A 20,452-nucleotide genomic window follows, 5' to 3' on the forward strand; every position below is an offset into this window, starting at 1 on the left:
ACTGGGAAGGTCTGGGAAATCCAAATCTTATGTAAGAAAGTGGGCTGGTAGACTAGCAGAAATATGCCAGGACACCTGAGATCTAGTGCTTGGTGGCCCATTCAGGGTCAATACAAATAAAGACATTGTTGGGCACTATTCCAGATTCCCACACTCCACTAGGTATTTTCTTCTCCTTCTCCCTGACTTTTCCAAACAACTCGAGTTCTATAGCTTCTTCTTTCCTGCATCAAAACCAACTTCAGTCTGTTCTCAGAATTCTCCCAGCTCCTTCTTGAGGATTGGTTCCCTGGTGGCTCAGATGGTAAGTAATCTGCCTGCAATGTAGGAGACCCAGGTTCCATCCCTCAGTTGAGAAGATCCCCTGGAGAAGGGAAGAGCAATCCACTCCAGTATTCTTGCCTGGAGAATCCCATGAACAGAGGAGCTTGGCGGGCTACTGACCATAGGGTCACAAACAATCAGACACTACTGAGCAACTAATACTATTACTACTATATGGTAAAAAAACAAAACAAACCCCCCAGCTCCACTCCTCCCCCTACCCCATGTCTCTTGGCAACCACCAGTCTCTTCTCAATGCCCATGATTCTGTTTCTGTTTCACAGATAGGTTCGTTTGCATCATATTTTAGATTCCACATCTAAGTGACATCATGTGGTATTTATATTTTTCTTTCTGACTTCACTGAGTATAATCTCTGGTTACATCCATGTTTCTGCAAATGGCGCATTTCATTCTTTTTTATAGCTGAGTAATATTCCGCTGTATATATGCACCCCATCTTTATCCATTCATGTCTTGGCAGACACTTAGGTGGTTTCCATGTCTTGCCTATGGTAAACCGTGCTGCTATGAACACAGGGGCACACGGGTCCTTTTGAACTACAGTTTTGTCTGGTTGTGTGCCCAGGAGTGGGGTTGTTAGATCACGGTAATTCTAGTTTTAGTTTTCTGAGGAGCCTCCACACTGGTTTCCAAGTGACTGCACCAACTTACATTCCCAACGACAGTGCAGGACCCTCTCCACCATTTGTTATTTGTAGAGTTTCCAATGATGGCCATTCTGACTGGTGTAAGATGGTAGCCTCATTGTGGCTTTGATTTGCATTTCTCTAATAACTAGTGTTATTCACCATCTTTTCATGTGCTTATTTGTATTCTTTCTTTGGAGAAGTAGGACTTATAATATCTTTTTTGTTTGATTCTGTTTGGGGTTTTCTTGTTTGTTTTTATTGGGTTACAGTTACTTTACAGTGAAGACTTATGAGTCACTTAAACACAGTTGACTTTAATTTTAAATATCTTTGAATGACATGGAAAACACAGTTCCTTTCTCAAAAGAAATACAAACAAAACTTAAACTCTAGAAAAGTGTATAATTGACATTCTAGGAAGTCAGTGTCAATAGTGTGAGTTTGTGAAGGAGTGTCCCCTGAACAGAAACTAATGTCTTCTGGTATATAGAAATCAAGGTCAGATGATCAGACAGGCCAAAGAAAGTCTAGAGATAAAATAAAGAATAGTCAGTATCTATACAGATTGTTTGGCTTTGCCTGACTTCTGTACCACCACCGTAAAAGTGTAATTCTGATCTTCCTCTTTAGGTTTTTAAATAGCCGTTATTTTTATTTCTTTGGGGAACTACGTCTCAGCTGTTTCTCTCAATGATCTAACCCTTTATTTCTTATTTTTACATTTGATGGAAAACATTAGGATTCGGGGCAACTTTCAGTCTTTGTGAGTCCTCTGTACACAAGTCTACTTTCCCTGTTTAAGAATGTAACCCAGATGTCACTGGCTCCTGAAATACTTTGAAACCAGATAAGATTGCCTGGAATCTCCAATCCCATGCCCTTTAGGAGTCTACAGCTTTCTGCAGTATGTATTTAAGTCTTCAAGACCATATAATCACCTCTTTCTGCTCTGTCTACTCCACACTGTGTTGATTCAGAAATTCACCCCTTTTCCAATTTTTCCTCAAATATCAACCCAGAATAATATCAGGGAAGACTGGGTCATGCTCAGTAATGGACACATGATGGGCTTGTGAGCAGTTTCAAACTGAATGTACAGATGCGTCCCTGCACTTCAGATGCCCTTCAGTTTCTCCCCCCACCCTTCCTTCCTCCCCACATGCTCCTGGGCACCATGCTCTCCCACTTTGCTCTAGGTCTTCCTGGCTTCCTCCCCCTCCCTCTTTCTCAGAAACACAAGCTCCCTCCACTCTTCAGATGTGTTAAGTGTCTGTTACCCCTGCTTTGGGACCCTCTATTGATACCAAGTGTCTTATTAGTGTGATTACCAAGAGAAAAAATGAACATTTCCTGCCTAAGCTGCATTTCTGACCCTGCCAAGCTATTAAGATAATGAAATTTCCATCTTCTCATAATAATAATACCAATAAAAATAAAATCAATAATAATGATGGTTCCTATCTATTAGATTGTTTGTATATACCCAGCTCTCTGCTAAGAGCTTTGTATGCATTATTTGACTAATATTTCTCCATAAAACCTTTAGCGTATGAATGTTTGACTCCATTTTATGTTGCACTAAGAGATTTATGGCTGCAAATTGAGATCTTTCTGAACCATCATACAAAGCAACTCAAAGTAAACCGTGAGCAGTCAGATTTGGGTAAAGCTGAGTATATCTGAGATGGTGTGGGTCACGATGATTCTAATGGGAGTGGGCTGAAATTTACCCCAAGATGATGTCCTTTGTCTATCCATTGTTTCACAGCTATTGTCAGACACATTGTTCTTCGCTTTTGGTGGCAAAGAGTGGAATCTGGACCTTGGTACCAGAAAGTCCCCTTCCTCCCAGTCCTCGCATCTCCTTGCCCTTAGCTCTTTACCCTGAACACATCCTTGGGAACAAGAACGGGGACCTCTTAGCTCAGCAGAAACGCCTCCATCATGCTTCTGTGCTGCCAGAGTTATATATGCTAACATGGACAAGGCAGTGCTGTTTAAATCTGTTTTTTTTTTTTTCTTTTCCCTCTCCTAAATGAGTACAGTTCCTAGAAGCAGTTTTCTCAAATAGCGTTATGCTCTACTTTTGCAGTTTTCAACTTACCGTCGCTTTATACACTGTTCCTCCTTATGTAGGACATTGCCCCGTCTTTTCTGCTTCTCCTGCTTCTTGCCTTCGCTTGTCCCCTGTGCATCTCAGATCAATAGCTAATGTGAACGTTCTAACTAGTCCTGTAGGTCAAGCTTCACATCTGACAGTCTCTTGACTCAAAACCAACACACACAAAAAGTATGTTTGTTGAGTCTCTTGTAGAGACTGAAATTTGTTTTACAGGATAATTTAGAGTCACCTTTACCATTTCCTCCCGTTGACTTTGCCTGCTGTAGTTCACTGGGGTGGTTATTATTTATGACGTGTGGCCCCAGATGATTGAGAGGGAACGTTTCATGTGCAAATGGAGTTTACTCTGTGTGTCTATCTGGATGAGCGCCTTTTCAGTTTGTCTGAAGTGTCTTCACCTATAGCCTGATTTAATGCTTTAGGCACAGACGTAAGTAGAAAACAACACTGCTTTGAGGCACATTGAGCACTTTTATCTTCCTGACAATGTCCTTCAGTTATTTCATTTCCAAAATAAAGAAGCAAACTCCATTTCCTGGAAAAAAAGATTAAGCGAGCTCTGAGAGGCTGAGGACATTAGTTGTTCATGTATGTTTCTGAGAGAACTATCCAGGTCATTTTTTAAAGTGGTTTCTTCTTCTTGAACCTTTCAAATTTAGAGACTGATTTAAGTAAATTTGATCTCAACAGCTTCTCTCATTTGAAGAGCTCACTGCTTTACAGAGACTTTTAATTCTTTGCAATTAATAAATCATACTGGTAAACAAAGATAATAGAGAATGTTAAGAAGCAACAAAGAGGGTATAAACAGACAGGAAGCTCAAGTACAACAAGGGGAGACTAACAAAAGAAAATAATAATAATATAAAATACCAACTTACTTTTCCTGGATGCTGTGGTAAATGTAAGATTTGCAATAATGAGTAATACATAAAAGTAAATAATTTATATATTTCAGAGCATAAAGGAGAAAGGAACTATCCAGGGCATCCAGTGGGTTAGTAATGAAATCTGGTTTTTCTGGGCTCTGTCAGTCCTGTTCCCTAACCCATGCCTTAAGACTATAGTTTATGCTTACTTAGTACTTAGTATGTACTAGGGTCTCAATATAATTTTACTGAATGTTGGTAATAAGAGAATTAAGAATATGTATCTATTATTGGAATTTTACAACAAAACACCTTCACCTCTTGATTTCCTTAGTTTCTCACTGGTGATCTTTGCTCTTTGTGCCTTCCACTTCTTTTTCTTGCGTTAGTGCACTGTCTATAATCTCTAAGCAGTATAGAAGACATGGCACTGAATGTCATTATCTTGTTCCAAAATTTAAATAGAAAGCCTTCAATGTGTCACCATTAACTGTGAGGTCAGCTATAAATGTTTTGTTTGTAGACTTCTATTCCTAGTTTCCATCTATTCCTAGTGTGCTAAGATATTTTCTCATATGCCAATATTATATTTTATAAAAGATATTTTAAGTCATTGCAATGATCATATAATTTTCTTCTTTATCTGTTAATATGGTAAATTATGTTGCTTGACTTTCAAATGTTAAACCTACCTTGCAATCCTGAAATACATTCCACTTGAGCATTATATATATGCATGAGATGATTGGCTGACGTTTTATTTAGGAGGTTTTTGTAAATGTTCTTGAAAGACATTAGGTTATAGTTTTTTGTTTTTTTCCTTCTTATAATGTCTTTGTCAATTTTTGATATAAGGAGTGTGCTAACTTCATAAGATTAGTGGAGAAGTGCTCCTCCTTTAGTATTCTCTGGAAGAATTTATACAAGATTGTGAAGGTGAAGTCTCTCAGTTGCGTCCGACTCTTTGCGACCCTGTGGACTGTAACCTACTAGGCTTCTCTGTCCATGGGATTCTCCAGGCAAGAATACTGGAGTGGATTGCCATTTCCTTCTCCAGGGGATCTTCCCGACCCAGGGATTGAACCCAGGTCTCCCGCATTGGAGGCAGACGCTTTAACCTCTGAGCCACCAGGGAAGTCTCTTATACAAGATTCGTTCCTTAAATGTTTGAAAAATTCTCTAGAGAACCCAGTTGAAGCTGAAGATTTTCAGAATGTTTTGGATTTCTAATTCTTTTTTTATATAAATGTAGAATGATGCAGATTTTTGTTTCTTTTTGCATCCATCTTAATTGTGCTGTTCAGCAAATATGTGTATTTTATCTCAGCTGTCAAGTGTATTGACATAAGTTTGCTCATAATATTCTTTACTACTTCTCTACTCACCTCCCCTCTCTACTAAGCCCAGGGAGTCTCTTATTCCTGCTGCTCCACTGTGAATATGCTTTTATAGTTGCCTGCATTCTAGTTCCCAGTTTTTAATCTGACTTCCTTATCTTTATCTCCTGAGTGGTCTTTGTGGTTCACAAAATCTCTCTTATCTTTCTCTACATTTTGTGATACCCATCATACAAAAAAAAGTTATTGAAGAGAGGGGAGGAAGGAATTCATATCTACACAGTTGTTTCAAGTTCAAATTTGAAGACACAGTTTCTTAATCAGCTAAATTTCTACAGTATTCTCTTTTACTTTTATTGCTACCACAATGATCTGTGCATGTGCTAAAACTTAACGGGCTTTGGCTTTTTCCAGTACAGTCACGAAGATTGCTTTTCCCACCGAGTTGAAGGCCTCCATAGCCTGTGATCACGTGGGGATGACTGCTTCTCCCTGTGGTTCAGTGGGTAGAGTTTTATAAGTTTCACACACACACACACACACACACACACACACACACACACACACACACACACACACACACACACACACACATACACCCCCTCCAAGATTCTTCTTTGTCCCTTTCTTTGGTGTCTGGCAGCAATAAATGGGCCTCACTCCAGATTCAGCAATGACCATCTGTATTTTTTGTCAAAGTTTAATGCACAGCTCTCTGGGTTATACTTAGTAACTGTTCTGGTGAACTACATAGGATGATGTAGGCTATATACTCTGGGCTCCCATTTCTATCAAGCTCACTAACTGGTCTTCTTTTCTCTCCTCTTTAGGCACTTTTACTTCTAGTAGGCGAAGTCTACGCTGCTATCTATATTCACATCTACCTAGTCTTTCAGGATGATTATTTTATCACTCATAGCTGTCCACTTTGTACCTCCACTAGTACTTTAAAAGTCAATAGGCTTTAAATTGATACTAACATAAAACATTACAAAAAGATACATTATCGGTGTTCTATGTGGGGACCCACTTTACTCGCCGTTTCATTGGCAGGAGTGGCAGAGCAGGGGAAAAGCTGAGCAGTGGACATCCACATCGGAGTCCATCCCTGATGTCCTCGTTAGTGGGTGGGGGCACTTTGCCCTTTCAAGGAGACCCTCTTGAGCTCTCTTCCTCTCTGCAGACTGTCTCTCATCCTTCAAGTGGCATGGAGACTTAGAAGACATTCCTAGAATTAGACTCCAGGCAGCTTTTACTACTTAGCCAATGTAAGCGAGTGAAATGGTACTAATTCTCTCCCCAGTTCTGAGATGACAGAATTTTGCAAATCCAAGCAGTATAACTGTCGGAACTCAGGTATTAGGAGTACCTTGACCTAATGTAACTCTGTGCCTCCCCCAAGCCACTCAGGCTGTTCCTTTATCCTCCAGCTTCTTTTGTGAAAGGAAACTGTATTAGATGGTCCCAACAGTGATTCATGCCTCAGGCTGTTAGCATCATCCAGTACCAATTTCTGCTTTCTCTGCATAACTGCCTTCCCTCTATCCTTGTCAGTGACTATCTGAGTTTGATAAGACCTAAACAACTACTCTTGCTAAAGTTTGTTACACTGGTTTTTTAATGTTATAGCAAGAACTGGCTCAGATGGTAAAGAATCCTGCAATGTGGGAGACCTGGGTTCTATCCCTGGGTCAGGAAGATCCCCTGGAGGAGGAAATGGCAACCCACTCCAGCATTCTTGCCTGGAGAATTCCATGCACATAGTCATAAAGAGTCAGACACCAATGAGCAACTAACTCTCACTTTACATAGCAAGGACTAGGTATACCCATTTAAGAACCTACATAATATAACAATAATGTAAAATGAGCAAGTTTGATTATTTTAGGAAATTTCAAAAACTGAAATGTGGGGATTCCCTTTGCTGTATAAATAAGTAAAAGGAAAAGCTTGCCATCAGGAACTATATAAAACTTGCTAAAATTTCATTGTGCTTTGGGAAGGAAATAAATCAGGGACTAAAAATTTGGAGTTTTCACTTTTTTGTTTCTTCAGAAATAATCAACGAGTCCATAGTAACAGAAATATTTTGTTCTAAATTAAATAAGTAGAAACACAATTCCTCTCTAACTTCATCATTTTTTTTCTCTCTGCATGTAACTATCTTGGTGATGCAGTGTCTAGACTTCTTGGAACAAGTGATGGAGTCTGGAATTTATTCTGTGGGTTTGAAAATGGCTATTTGGGTTTCCAGCAAACGCCATGTGAAAACCCAGTGCTTTCAGAATATGTGAAAATCATCAACCTGTTTACCAAAAAAGAAGATTTATCCATGGAATGTCAAAACGTTAAGCTGCCGCCAACAGGGAAATATATGGATTTATCCATTTTATCTATATCATTTCATTATAATATGGTTCCCATCAGCCATTGGTTGTATCCAAGAAAAAAAAAGAAAAAGAAACACAGAATAATTTGTACTCATGAAAGAATTATGGAAGATATTTTCTAGTTTTTGAGAGAAACCAGTACAGTAAATTAGCTTAAAGGATAGACATCCATTCTTATTTTGGTTTTAATAAGTAGTCCACAGAAATGTATGAAGTCAAAGAGCAGAGTTTTTATATCACAGGTCCTTCTTAGGTTTTTGTCATTTATTAGCTGGATAAAAAGAAAGCAGTCTTAGGCACTGAGATCTAAACCGTATTTGTGCAGCCCGTATTATCAATTATGACTGTAGTTTATCTTTGCTCTTAAGGAAACCAAACTGAATGCTTGCAGAGGAAGTTCAGAGGTATTTCCACCAGTTACCTAAAGCTGAGAGTTGATCTTGCACAGTAGCCATTTCCTATAAGCTCCTGTGCCTAATTTTACCAGTCTGTCACATCTTGAAGCTTTACGCTAGAAAATATATGTCTACCACAGCAAAGTTTTACTGCAAAAGTTTGTTGAGAGATAACAATAGTCTTACAGAGTATAAAACTCCATAGCTTTGACTTATTTAAAATAAGCCTGTCCCTAATTCTAAAACAACATTCTCCAGCTCTGTTAGATTTTCTGTGACACCAAAAAAAAAAAAAAAGAGAGAGAGCAAGCAGAAAGATTTCTCTTTTAAATAAAAAAATACACGACACGTTGAACTGAGCTGATTGCATTCATACTAAAAAGTCTCTGTAAGTTCTGTTCAGAAGAGCAGCATAAAGTTAAATTATAAAATAAGCGGAAGGGATAGTAGCTCTTCTAGAAGAAAATTAGGTATTCAGAGTTTAAAGTGAAAATTAAAAATCTATGGAAATGAAATGACAATAAAATGCTAACCAAGGCATTATTATATTCTATATTTCTTAATTGGGACTCCAATTATTAAAGTTATTTTTTTAAGTTGGCATATTACACATGGTCATGGGGTCCCCTGGTGGCTCAGGTGGTAGAGAATATGCATGCGGTGCATGAGACCTGGGTCCGATCCCTGGGTGGGGAAGATCCCCTGGAGGAGGGCATGGCGACCCACTCCAGTATTCTTGCCTGGAGAGTTCCCATGGACAGAGGAGCCCGGCGGGCTACAGTCCACGGGGTCGCAAAGAGTCGGACACGACTGAGCGATGAAAGTAAACACACAACAGTCACGATCGTGGAAACTCTTAGGATTTTATTTCAAAAGTCATGAAGCTGGCTGAAAAGTGGACTCGATCCTACATGAACAGAACTGGCGTGCATTCACAGTGTACCCCAGCTTGTCGATATGTAAAACGGGCGAGCCATCCTGCCTAACTCGGTGTTGTTCTGCAGAGAAGATGACCGAGAATTTAAACTATAAGCACTTCAGTGCTGGCTACTTTCATAACTTCATCAAATGCCATGGAAGGTGTGAAGCTTTACTGATTCCTTCCACTGGACAGAACAAAGCTGCGTGATTTCAAGAAGCTTATAGAAAAGAATCGCACAAGATGCTTTCCACCAACTACACTGCTGGAGAACCCTAGTTTGGCACAAGAGGTCTGAAAGTGAGGCGGATTCTCATGTGAAGTCATGAATAGCGCTCTGTGTGGCCCCAGCCCATGTCCCTATGTCTAATTCACAGAAAGTCCTTCTTAGTGATGTGGACACTGGAGCAGGGGTGGGTCAGGCAGTATCCAGTGACACTGCCTTCTTATAAAAAGGACTCCCACCGTCACTGATGACAATTGCTAAGTTTGGAATTACTACCTCTGGCATAAAAAATACCAAGATCAGTGAGGGAGTATCATTTGACTGTTGTGTTGTTCCTCTTGGAAAACCGTGACCAAAGCATAGAACATGAGCCACAAAGAATATTGACTCTATCCGTAAAAATATATTCCCACTTTCTACACGTCTACTAGGATTTTTGATAGCTAATTAAACTTTTTCCGAAGTATATTCTTTAAAGTACTAGTTTTAAGCAAAATCAATAAGTGCTAAAAAGTTTTAGAGACTGATTTAAAGTCTCCTTTCAGCAGGTTTCTATGAAACCTGATTTCTCGGAGTTTTAAAGTTCTGTGTCTATAGCAAAGAGAGCTTTCCAGATGGCACTAGTGGAAAAGAGTCCACCTGGAGTGCAGGAGATGCAAAGACATGGGCTCAGTCCCTGGGTTGGGAAGGTCCCCTGGAGAAGGAAATGGCAACCCACACATCCAGTATTCTTGCTGGGAAAATCCCATGGACAGAGAAGCCTGGTGGGCTACAGTCCATGGGGTTGCAAAGAGTCAGATACAACTGAGCACACACACAGTCATATCCAAGAGGCTACATTATGCAGAATTGCTCAAATGCACTGAAATACAGAAAGCTTTTTTCCCCCAGCTGAGCTAACATTCTTAAAAAAAAAAAAAAAAGTGTAGGTAATAGTAAATTAAGAGATACCTAAAACCTGTAGGTCATAAGCAAACCATCCATCTGAAATAGCCAAGGGACTGTTAGCTCCAACACTTTCTGGGACAGTTTTGTTGGCAAAGCAGACACTTGCCATGGGTGCTAGATATGAAATAATATTTGCTGAAATGCAACTCCAGAGGTCTGTATTTTGTTGAAAAATTGACAGCAGTTGGATCCCTGAGTAACTGTCTGCTTAAGCACACAGGGACAGTGATGAGCAGAGTGGGCTAATGTTTAAAAGTTATATGAACACTTTATAGGGGTGGGGAAGTCTCTATACAGAATTCAGAATGATCAATGGCTAAGAGGCATACAAGATGTGTAATTGGAAACAGAGGACTTTCTTCTCATAGCCTTTTTATTCAGCCACTGAACAGTTATTCTACTAAGTACCAGGCACAGCGTAGGGTGTTGGAAGATGCAAGCATGCGTAACACTTGGCCCATGCCTTTAGGAAAATGAGAGCCTGGACAATTTTAATAGAAGTGTGATGAACTCTGTGAGAGCACAGAGAATGGGGTGCAGAAATCTCTGATAATTTTCAGCTATGAAGCTAAATTAGTAATATCCCCAAGCCTTGCAAACAGTTGTCCTTAGTCCACATTACAAGGTTGTTTCTGTACTGATAGGAATTGCACGCAGTTGTTATCAGCAGTAACACATGGATTTACGGGCAGCAGTTTGGCTTGTTTGATTTAGGGTTGCTTCACTAAGGGTGTCTCTATTTTCAGCAAACAGAATTAGTAGGACAGTGCTAGTTTAGGATGGAGAAGCATTTGTCGGGAGTTGCTCTGTTTCTCCATGAATAGTAAACAATATCTGATGAGCCAATCTCCATTCAGATTATTTCCCTGGATTCAGAATTATCATGCCTCTTGGATACTGAAAGTACCTATCAATGCAGAACATTGTAATTTAGATTTTGCATATTTATGGGTGCCCTTCATATGTGAACATAGTGACTTTAGAAGAATAAAGAATCATGGGCTTTTCGTTTCCATAAGAAGTGTTTCAATGAAACTGTGTTTTGAGAAGCCTTGTTTTCATTAGATGATTCTGGCTCTGAAATTTTGTGATGATCAGCTTTAGAAACTCAGAAATACAGTTGATTCCATGGAAGATTCCATCCTCAAAAGAGTAGAACCTCAACTTGTCAGAGGCTATGTATTTTAGAAACAGGAATATGGGCCACGCTTTGTGCTTACAGAGGTGGGCATATAATTTTTCTGTGTCAATTTTTTGTTGCCAAAATACATGTTATCCCCAACACACATTTTACTGAATCCTACAACTTAGTGAAAAATGATTGAACTATTGTATCATTCATTTAGATGAAGAAAATTCGGAGAATTAAAGGAGTGGAAAAGGAAATACTGTCAGTGACATTGAGTGGGGGGAGGAGAAAAAGGCAATTTCAACATGATCTGGAACACTATTTCCTTTATTTATATATAAAAAAAGCTATCAAATAACAAAAGAATTGATAATATTTGCCAATTATGATTGTTGGTAGATAAGTATTTCTTAACATTATCCCTCTATTTTATTTTAGTTAGAATTATTTTTCATAATATGATTTATTCATTCAACAAATAATCTGTTGAGAGCCTACTATGTGCTAGCAGTAAAAGGGAGAAAAAAACCAGAGGTCATCCCTGCCCACCTGGCAGGCATTTGTGTTTTGGATGTGAAAGTGAGATGTTTGGGAGCTAATGCAGAATGTTCAGGACAACATGAGGGGGTGGGAAGAATGAACTTGTACTGATGTCAGAGAGGTGGGCTTCTGTTGGTTCTGAATCAATAAGAGATGGCTATTCTATACTGCTAGAAACTGCGTTATTTTCGGTTAAAATAGACTCTAAGTTTATTCACGCATTGGCGGGGGCCACGCATGGAAAAGTCTTATGTGCTATCACTGTTCTCACCGGCCGCATGCCCAAGTTCATCTGCCTCTCTCTTTGATTTTCTCCAGTACATGACTGCCGCGGCTCCTATGCAAGGGACCTACATCCCCCAGTATACGCCTGTGCCTCCGACGGCTGTTTCCATTGAAGTAAGTCCGTCTCTTCTTACAGAATGAGGTTAGGACAGATAAATCTCAGCCTCATGCACTAGGGTCCACTGTAAACTCCCCAAATCCTTAGTTGTGATTTTTGTGCTACTTGAAAGTTGGCAGTTGCAAGCTCACTCTGTGAAAGTATGGACTTTACTTGAACATGCCTTTGCCTTGCTTTGCACAGAACACAAGCAAATTTGATATCCAGGTCTCAGAGGAATGCTATTTCTATGCTTAGAGAAAAGACCAAAGGTCAAATAACTACTGCATCAAATGTGAGCCACAATCAGAAAGGGGAAGGGGAACATTGAAGCCTTTTGAATAAGCCAGTTCTCTGATGCCCTGTTACTCCAAGGGTGCTCCCTAAACCAACATGAGCAGCACCACCTGAGAGCCTGTTAGAAACAAAAGCTTTCATACTCTACCCGGATCTACTGAATTAGAATTTGCATTTTCACAAGAGGCCTTAAGGATCAAGGTGCGCATTAAAAATTAAGAGGGACTGGATTAGAGTACTGGTTCTCAAAATTTTCTGCATGTTGAAATTATTCAAGATTGTTTTAAATAATAGTGACGCCTCAGTCCTATTGCCAAAGAGTCTGATGTGGTCCAGGGTGTGGACTGGACCTGAGAATCTTTAAAGGATGCCAGGTGATTCTTTTGTGTACCGAAGATGAAGGACCACTGCTCTCACCAGTGAACCCTGATGGGACTATGACGTCCTCCAGACGGTGGAGGAGAACTTGTACCGCTCTGCTTGGTGTAGACCATGAGTGAGAAAGTCATGTTGGCCTTGCTGGAAGCTTTCTCCTCTCCTCTCTTTCCACTGGGCTGAATCCATTTCCTCTATACATTGTTTTACTGGACAGAGACAGAAAGATAGGACAGGAGAGGCATAGAGCTATGTGGACAGTGGTGAGAACTCAGCGGTATAGACGTCTCCCTGCTCCCGGCCCTCCTTCACCTTCTCCTGATGCGCATTTGCTGGCATGGCCGCAGTGGATGTCTTCCAGCAGCTGGGACTCCTCTGTTGTCCAGCTCTTGCTGCTCCTCACGTTGGTGCCACTCAGTGTGGGGGACCAGCATGACTCCTCCAACCCCTGGAGCCACACAGATCAGGTGCAATTTTCAGAGACCAAACTGGATCTTTTCAACATGTATGTCTGCTTGTTGGTGTGTTACTGATGTTTGCTGGTACCAGGATTTGGGAAGCACAGACGTTTAAGAGGACAGTACCGCGTCATTTAGGAAACCAAGGAGGAACAGCGTGTTAATCTTTTATGTGTTCCAGACCTATAGGCCCTCGAGAATGGTTCACTATTAAAGAGGTTTTAATTAGCTTTTCAGATTTTTGAGAGTATGTGATTAAAATATACGTTCTTTGCTAGATTTAGCTATCAAAATCTAGGCCATGAGAAAAAATTATAAATCTAGACATCATAGGTGGCTTTAAGCATCAGTGTCTGGCCACATAGCTGCATCTCTCTATCTGTACACCAAATGTGTGTGCTTATCTACAGAATTTGAGGTTTTTGAAGACTCTAAAACAAGGAGACACACTTGAGAGTATTGCTTATTGGAAACAGTCTAATTATATCAATAAATCTGAGATTTAAAAAGAAGACTATCAATAAGAATTATATAAGTATACCCTGATATATTGCCTTGAGTTGTGCTTATAAAGGAAGGCACTGATTCATTTTCTATGTAAAAACACTCATTGAAAATTCACCAGTATTCATACAAGTCAATGCAGGTAGGAAACTCCAAAAACTGTATAATACCAAATAGTATATTAGGGGTGAAAAAATATTGAATTCATAAAGGGAGAATTTTTACATTTTGAGGAGCAATGTCAGGGAGCTTCTGTTAAGGACAGAACATTGATCAAAAGCTTGTATCTCTGCAGAAGTCCAAGGCTATAAGTACAACCAGGAGAATGTATTCATATGGATTCCCTCCCTAGGCTGACTAACTACCAAACCTTTCTCAGAACCAAACATAACTTCTGAGTGAGGACCAACTCAAGAAATCCATTCTTGAGTTGGCATCCTAGAGAAACGGAAACCACCAAAAGGCTAAAGGAAGAAGCAAGTCAAAATTAAGGATGTTTCTTTTTCTGAAACCTCTAAATGAATCCCAGTTCATGTCAAGGAAAACGAAAGTAAATAAAACACATCAAATTCCTTAAGGGAAAGCATACTTGACAATGTCCTTTTAGAAGAATTCCAAACCTGGATATAGATTTTTATTAATAGTAAGGTCCAGTGTTTTGCTGGATCGGAGAGACAGGGTGGAGAAATTTATTCCCAGGAAAATGCTCAAATGTGGAAGTTTTTATAGGGATTCTGCATGCTCTTTTTAAATTAAGGAGTTATTATTTAGTGTGGCTGTAGGCAACTGCAGCTTAAAAGTTCTAACTGCAGGCAAAATGATTTCTTGATCATTTGACTGCTACAGGGTCTTCTGATGGCAAGTCTTCTTGGTCACACATGGAGGTAAATTCCTCAAATGAGTTCTGTGGTTTTACTCCTAGTGTTTTCTGTGGCTTTATATAGCTGAGTGCAACTCTACGCAAGCCCAGTGGCAGATAGCACAGGGAAATGCCCCACAGTCCGTCTGCAAGAAGCCCTTCTGCTCAAGCCAGTAAGGTTCTATGTCCTCGTTGCCTCCACAGGGTGTTGTGGCTGAGACCTCTCCCCAGACAGTGGCACCTTCGTCCCAGGACACGAGCGGTCAGCAGCAGCAGATAGCAGTGGACACAGCCAGCGAGCATGCATCTGCGTATTCCTACCAACAGTCCAAGTGAGTCCTGGCCATGCTGAACTCTGTCCCTCCAGATGTGCCGCCTGGACTTCCTCCTCTCATGTGGCATCTGCTAGCTTTAGCTGCGGTAGAAACCATGCCAAACTCAGTGACAGACATTCATTTAGTTCATGATTCTGCAGGTTGGCATTTGGGTGAACCTCAGGCAAATGCTTCTTCTGCTCTTGACTGGGCTTGTGTGAGCCTCTGGGCCCAGCAGCTGGGCATCTTCACAGTTCTGCTTCTGAGCCTCGGTTGTCTGATGGCTATGGGATGGATACTGTGGAGCCAGGTGACACTAAGCATGGAAGTCTCCGAATTCAGAGAACAGCAAGAGAGGGCGCCCAGACAACCAGCATGTTTTCAGTCCCATAGGCCAAACCAAATCATGTGGCCAACCCCAAAGATAATGTAGGAATTCACTACCAAAAGGGAGGGGCATTGTAGCCATTTTTACAAAAAAAAATTCTATCATACATACTTTTGTTTTTGTTTTTGTTTTTTTAGTATTTTGAATTCTTTATTTTTTATTTTTACTTTTTTTACTTTATTTTACTTTACAATACTTTTGGAAAAACTGCAGTGTTCACACTTGAAACATAGTGCACCTGCACTGTGGTCTTGGTGTCATTCTTAAATGAAGACAGCAGCATGCCCCTGGCAAGAGTGCTTCAAGCTGACCCAGTAAAACAGTTTACGAAAATGAGTATGGAGAAATATAAAACCATGTGGAGTAGAGATTCAGGAATTAAATGGCAAAGCAGCAATCAGGGAGTCAGAATTCCTGCTGACAAGCCTTAAGTCACTTAGAAAGCCAAGTACAGTTGGCTTTGTGTGGAGTATCATGGAGATTAAAATTTGAGTGGTTTTGATGGAAACCAAAGGAATTAACAGAACTTCCGTCTCTCTACAGAAGTTCTCTCATGATAACTGTTCTACTTTGTAGGTAATGGTCAAAGCCCTGGTGGATAGAGAATTCCCAAAGACTCTTCCTGTTTGCAGAAAAGCGGTGCAAATGAGTGGTGCTCATTTCTTGATCATAAGTTTTCTTTCCTCTCAATTCACATTTAGAAATTTGTTTGTTGTTAGAAGATTTAATCATGTTAATGGCACCTTCCATATGTGGTTTCACTTCTAAAGTGGACCCTGCAAATTAAATGTGCTAGAGGAACAGTCCCCAATCTTTTTGGCACTGGAGACTGGTTTTGTGGAAGACAATTTTTCATGGACTGGGGAGGGGCGGTGAGGCGGTGGTTTGGGGATGATTCAAGTACATTACATTTACTGTGTACTTTATTTCTATTTTCATCACACTGTCATATATTTACACAACTCACCATAATGCAAAATCAGTGAGAACTCTGAGCTTGTCTTCCTGCAACTAGACGGTCCCTTCTGGGGCAATGGGGAATGGCTATAAATACAGATGAAGCTTCGTTTGCCACTCACCTATTGCTGTGCAGACTGGTTCCTAATAGACCATGCGCTGGGACTAGTCCATGACCTGGGGGTTGAGGACCCTGGTGCTAGAATATGACTTAACCTTACAAATACAAGGTATTACTTTATCATTACTGCTACTACTACTATCAATATTATATACTGATTTATATATATACGTAAAACTTTCAGGAAATACCTATAGCGAATAATGCATTTTGGTCTTTTTATTAGGTTTTTATTTTATATTGCAGTCTAGTTGAATGATAATGTGTTAGTTTCAAGTGTACAGCAAAGTGATTCAGTTTTACTTACACATGTATCTATTCTTTTCCAAATTCTTCTCCATTTAGGTTATCACAGAATATTGAGTAGGTCTCCCTATACAGTAGGTCCTTGTTCCTTATCTGTTTTAAATAGGTATATGTGTATGTCCATACCAAACTCCCAATTTATCCCTCCCCCTGCCCCCATTTTCCCTTTGGTAACCATGTTTACTAAGCCTGGGAGTCTGTTTCTGTTTTATAAACAGGTTCATTTTTTATCACTTGTTTAGATTGTGCTAAACTGCATCACATGCTATTTGTCTTTCTCACTCTGACTTGCCTCACTTAGTATGGTAATCTCCAGTTCTGGCCTGTTGCTGCAAATAGCTTTTTCCCATCTTTTTAATAGCTGGGTAATGTTCCATTGAGTATGTATATCCATCTTCCTTATCCCTTCATCTGTAGATGGACATTAAGGTTGCTCCCATGTCTTAGCTGTTGTAAACAGAGCTGTAGTGAACACTGGGACACATGTATATGTTTGAACCACGCTTTTCTCTGGATATAAGCCCAGGATTGGGACTGTTGGATCATATGGTAGTTGTGTTTTTAAAGAAATATTCATATTGTTTTCCACAGTGGCTGTATCAATTTACATTCCCACCAAGAGTGTAAGAGGGTTTTCTTCACACCCTCTCCAGCATTTATTGTTTCTAGACTTTTGATGATGGCCATTCTGCCAGATGCAAGGTGATATTCACTGCAGTTCTTATTTGCATTTCTCTAATAATGAGCAATGTTGAGCCTCTTTCCATGCGCCTCTTGGCCACCCGTCTTCTTTGGAGAAACACCAGTGTAGGTCTTCTGCTCATTTTTCGACTGGATTGTTTTGCTCTTTTTTATATTGAGCTGCATGAGCCATTTATATGCTTTAGAAATTAATCCCTTTTTGGCCACATCATTTGCAAATATTTTCTCGCATTCTGTGCTTTGTCTTTTTATTCTGTTTATGGTTTACTTTGCTGTGCAAGAACTTTTGAGTCTAATTCAGTCCCATTAAACCATCACGGTTCAATATGGGAAGAGGGAAGATTGTACCTTTCTAAGAATTTGTCCATTTTTTCTAGGTTGTCCGTTTTATTGGCATACAGTTGCTTTATTTATATTTGCTTTTTACGTCTGTTATTTTAGAAGACGGACCAAAAAAGATATTGCTGCAATTTACGTCTGCGTGTTCTTCCTATGCTTTCTGCTAAGGGTTTTGTAGTATACACTCTTACGTCTCTGTCTTTAATCCATTTTGAGTTATTTTTGTGTATGGTATTTAATAATGTTCTAATTTTGTTCTTTATATGTAGCTGTCCATTTTTCCCAGCATCGTTTATTGAAGAGACTGTTTTTTACCCATTGTAAAGCCTTGCCTCCTTTCTCATAGATTAATTGATCACAAGTGCAAGGGTTCACTTCTGGGCTTTCTCTCCTGTTCCACTGATCGACATTTCTGCTTTTGTGCCAGTACCACACTGTAGCTGTGCAGTACAGTGTGAAGTTAGGGCGCCTGATTCCTCTAGCTTCTTTTTTCTTTCTCAAGATGACTTTGACTACTTGGGGCCTTTTATGTCTCCATACAAGTTTTAAGATTGTTTTTTTGTTCTAGTTCTATAAAAATGCTATTGATGATTTGATAGGCATTGCATTGAATCTGAAGATTGTCTTGGGAAACATAGTGGTTTTGACAATATTGATTCTTCCAATTCAAGAACATGGTATATATATATATCTTCATCGGTTAATGCCACCTCAATATCTTTCATCAAAGTGATAATAGGTTTTGGAGTACAGGTCTTTTGCTTCATTAGGTAAATATATTCCTAGGTATTTTATTATTTTTGATGTGATGGTGAAAGGAAGTGTTTCCTTAATTTCTCCTTCTGATCTTTCCTTATTAGTATATAGGAATGAAACAGATTTCTGTGTACTGATTTTGTATTCTACTTTAACGAAATCACTGATGAGCTCTAGTAGTTTCCTGATAAAATCTTCAGGGATTTCTGTGTTTAGTATCATCTTATCTGCAAAGAGTGATTGTTTTACTTATTTTCTAATGCGGATTCCTTTTATTTCTTTTGATTCTCCGACTAGCATATCTAGAACCTCCAAAATCTGTGGAATGAAAGTGATGAGAGTGGACATCCTTTTCTTGTTACTGATCTTAACGATGAGAAACTGAAAGCATTTCCTCTGAGTATGATGTTAGTGGTAGGTTTGTCATCTATAGACTTCACTATGTTGAGGTATGTTTCCTCTATGCTCACTTTCTGCAGAGTTTTTATCATAAATGGGTGTTGAATTTTGTCAAAATCATTTCTGCATCTATTGAGATGATCGTATGGTTCTTATTCTTCAATTCGTTGATTGATTTGCGTATATCAAAGAAACCTTGAAACCCTAAGATAAATTCCACTGGATCCTGGTTTATGACCTTTTAATATATTGTTGGATTCAGTAGGCTATCTAGTATTTTGTTTATGATTTTGCATCTATGTTCATCAGTGATATGGGCCTGTAATTTTCTCTTTTTATGGTGGTATTATCTGGTTTTGGTATCAGGGTGATGGTAATATCATAGAGTGAGCTTGGGAGCGTTCCTTCCTCTGCAGTTGTTTGGAATAGTTTCAGAATAGCCATTAAGTTTTCTATAAATGTTTGATACAATTTGCTTGTGAAGTCATCTGGTCCTGGACTTTTGTTTCTTGAGAGATTTTTAATCACAGTTTCAATTTCAGTACTTATGATTGGTCTGTTCATATTTTCAGTTTCTTCATGGTTCCATACAGGGAGACTGTACCTTTCTAAGAATTTGCCCATTTCCTCCAGGTTGTCCATTTTATTGACATATAGTTGCCCATGGCAGTTGCTTATCCTTTGTATTTCTGTGGCGTTCACTGTAACTTCTTCCTTTTCGACTGTAATTTTATTGATTTGAGCCCTCTTTGTTTTTTCCTTGCTGAGTCTGACATTTTATCAGTTTTGTTTATCTTTTCAAATATTGTTTCATTTATTTCTCCTCTGATCTGTATGAGTCCTTTCCTCCTCCTAACTGTGGATTTTGTTTGTTCTCTCTCTAGTTGCTGTAGGTGTAAGTTTAGGTTGTTTCAGATTTTTCTTTTTTCTTGAGGTAAGATTGTACTGCTATAAACTTCCCTCTCAGAAATGCCTCTGTTATGTCCCGTAGGTTTTGGATAAAACTTTGTTTTCATTGTCATTTGTGTTTATATGTTATTTCCTCTTTGATTTCTTCAGTGACCCTTTGGTTGTCTGGTAACATATTGTTTAGTCTCCATGTGTTTCTGCTTTTTTTATAGTTTTTAACTATAATTTATTTCTAATATCATAGTGTTTTGGCAAGAGAAGATGCTTGGTATGATTGATTTTCTTAAATTTACCGAGGCTTGATTTGTAGCCCAATATGCAGTCTATTCTGGAGAATGTTTCATGTGGAGTTGAGAACTGTATTCTGCTGCTTTTGGAGGGAATGCCCTATAAATATCAGTTAAGTCCATCTGGTCTAATGTGTCACTCAAGGTTTTTGTTTATTTATTGATTTTCCGTCTGGATGATCTGTCCACTGAAGTAAGTAAGGTGTTAAAGTCCCCCACTATTATTGCGCTATTGTCAATTTCCCCA

General features: G+C 39.3%; 1 protein-coding gene across 10 annotated transcripts in view; it reads left to right on the forward strand.

Annotated features, from left to right (window-relative positions):
- RBMS3 (RNA binding motif single stranded interacting protein 3) overlaps positions 1–20,452 on the forward strand; it is an 819,111-nt gene that overhangs the window by 773,019 nt on the left and 25,640 nt on the right. For 5 of the 10 annotated variants that reach the window (XM_005695513.3, XM_018067046.1, XM_013973416.2 and 2 more), the window contains 2 exons: positions 12,171–12,251; positions 14,932–15,059. In XM_005695513.3, the coding sequence (XP_005695570.1) occupies positions 12,171–12,251; positions 14,932–15,059 (209 nt within the window). Of the gene's footprint in view, positions 1–12,170; positions 12,252–14,931; positions 15,517–20,452 lie in introns of those variants that run through there. The other 5 variants (XM_005695514.3, XM_018067047.1, XM_013973419.2 and 2 more) reach the window with 1 other exon arrangement.

Source organism: Capra hircus, chromosome 22, assembly GCF_001704415.2.
Source record: "Capra hircus breed San Clemente chromosome 22, ASM170441v1, whole genome shotgun sequence".
Lineage (NCBI taxonomy): Eukaryota > Metazoa > Chordata > Mammalia > Artiodactyla > Bovidae > Capra > Capra hircus.